Raw genomic sequence first — 1,911 nt, 5'->3', positions numbered from 1 at the left:
ATATAATACAATAAACTTTCTAATTTTAAAAATAACCTAAAAAAACTGTTTACATTTATTTATGGACTGGTTCAACTACATTTGTGACGTTACCGTTCATCCTGGGCGTGACTTCATTGACTTCAATGACTTCCTTCATTCATTGGTATAATACGGTAACTTATTTGCATCTGCTTTTCTCAGGGTGGACTGATTACACAACCATACAAACAATCAACAATAAGAAAAAAATCATGATTTGGGCGCTCAGGTTTGAGATTATTGTGAATTTTCTTTAATTCATACAAAAGCATGCCCTATCTAATTTATAACTTTATTTATCATCCTTCATTACTCTATAGGTTCAAATTATCTGTGTATACTATTAACTGAGTTCAAACAAAAATGTGTTTTTGGAAGAAGCACTTTTTATGTGAGAAATTTACCCCTGAAAATAAGGTTGACATTGTTGTTTATTTTTAGTAAATAAAATGTGAGTATTTTGACATTTATCCTGATTTTACTGGAGTTGTACAACAGAAATACTTTTTCAGTTATAATACTTGTTTTGTTTTAGAAAAAAAATCMGATAAATTTCTGTGTTTTTTGTTTTAGGACTACAACTCCCAGAGGCGCATGCTCGTCATGTGACAGCTGTGTTGTTTGGTCACGTGACCCAGCCACTGACATGTCAGCGCTRCGTTTCCTTTTTTCCGCGGTGTCACAGGCTACAAAGCAAAGCAACTAGTAACTTTTCATTTCTGTGGCAGACGACCCACTGCACTTTAGACAGGCGATTAAAAACAARCCAAATTGACATTCCGGCTTGTTTTCATTGTAGTTTCTGTGTGTATTTGACTGAATTCATGACAGACAGTGGKAGCCCCAGCGGCTCCCCGGCAGGCCTCGCTGTTCACCGACAGAGCATCAGTCCTCACGCCGCTGTTGGGCGCACCCTGCTCGGCCACAGCAGCGGCATGGAGCCGGCGCGTCGCTAGCCTCTTGCTTTCTGTTTCTGAGAGGGAGGAATAAAACACAGCGAGAGATGAATGGTTTCGGAGAAGAATTGTTTAGTTTGGTTGTTGCTGTTGGAGTTTGGATGTCAGAATGAACGGTAAGTTTGTTCACATGTTTCTGAGTTACTCAGCTTTTAACAAATGCACATAGTTAAAGGGTCAAAGTTTAGCAGCATGGTTTTTGTTCATGTTTATATCCAGCCATATCTTGCAACCCCAACTCTAAAAAAGAAAAAGTTGGGACTTTGTGTAAAYTGTAAACCAAAACAAATCTCAGAAACCATTAAAAATAGTAAACAGATCAAATGTTTAAGTAAAAAAGTGGCCTCCTGTTTTAAAAAAAGAAGTAATTTTGCATTTATTGGCAGCAACACATCTGTGAAAGTAGAAGTTTGAGTTCTCACTGTGAAGTTTTACTTCTTTTAACAACAGTCTGTAAACATTATTCTGAGGAGACCAGTTTCTGGAGTTTTTAGAGAAGAACATTGTCCCATTTTTGTCTGATGTAGAATCTAGTTAATGCATCAATTGTCATTATTACWTTTATTAGTGAGAGATAAGGACTGTCCATTCAGTACCCAGACTCTTCTAAAAGCCACGCTGTTGTAATGGATGCATTATGTGGTTAAACATGGTTTTGCTGAAATATGAAAGGCTTTCCATGTAAAAGACATTTGAATAGGAGCAAATCGTCTAAAACCTAAATATACAGTACTTGTATGCGGAAAATGCACTCATGCACCCCCATACTATCAGAGAGCAGAGGTCTATAAAGTACTTGAAAAAAACTAAGTAAAAGTAAAATTACAGGAACACAAAATGACTTTGGTAAAAATACATTTCTCTGATGAGAAAACTACTCGAGTAAAAGCCATAAAACTGTTCACAAAAATTGGAAAAGTAAAAGTACTTTTAC

The 1,911-nt window shown here is 36.4% G+C and overlaps 1 protein-coding gene across 1 annotated transcript in view; it reads left to right on the top strand.

The window, feature by feature from the left end:
• Nucleotides 1–519: 519 nt before the first annotated feature.
• The window catches only part of snx29 (sorting nexin 29), a 230,948-nt gene continuing 229,556 nt past the window's right edge, over nucleotides 520–1,911 (top strand). Inside the window, exon 1 of the mRNA XM_014028096.1 lies at nucleotides 520–1,093. Coding sequence (XP_013883550.1) covers nucleotides 1,087–1,093 — 7 coding nt within the window. The 5' untranslated portion in view covers nucleotides 520–1,086. The remainder of the gene's footprint in view (nucleotides 1,094–1,911) is intronic.

This window comes from Austrofundulus limnaeus, unplaced genomic scaffold (assembly GCF_001266775.1).
Source record: "Austrofundulus limnaeus strain Quisiro unplaced genomic scaffold, Austrofundulus_limnaeus-1.0 Scaffold5, whole genome shotgun sequence".
In the NCBI taxonomy this organism is placed as follows: domain Eukaryota; kingdom Metazoa; phylum Chordata; class Actinopteri; order Cyprinodontiformes; family Rivulidae; genus Austrofundulus; species Austrofundulus limnaeus.
The sequence above is the reverse complement of the archived record's forward strand: the minus strand, read 5'-3'. Positions and strand labels throughout refer to the sequence as shown.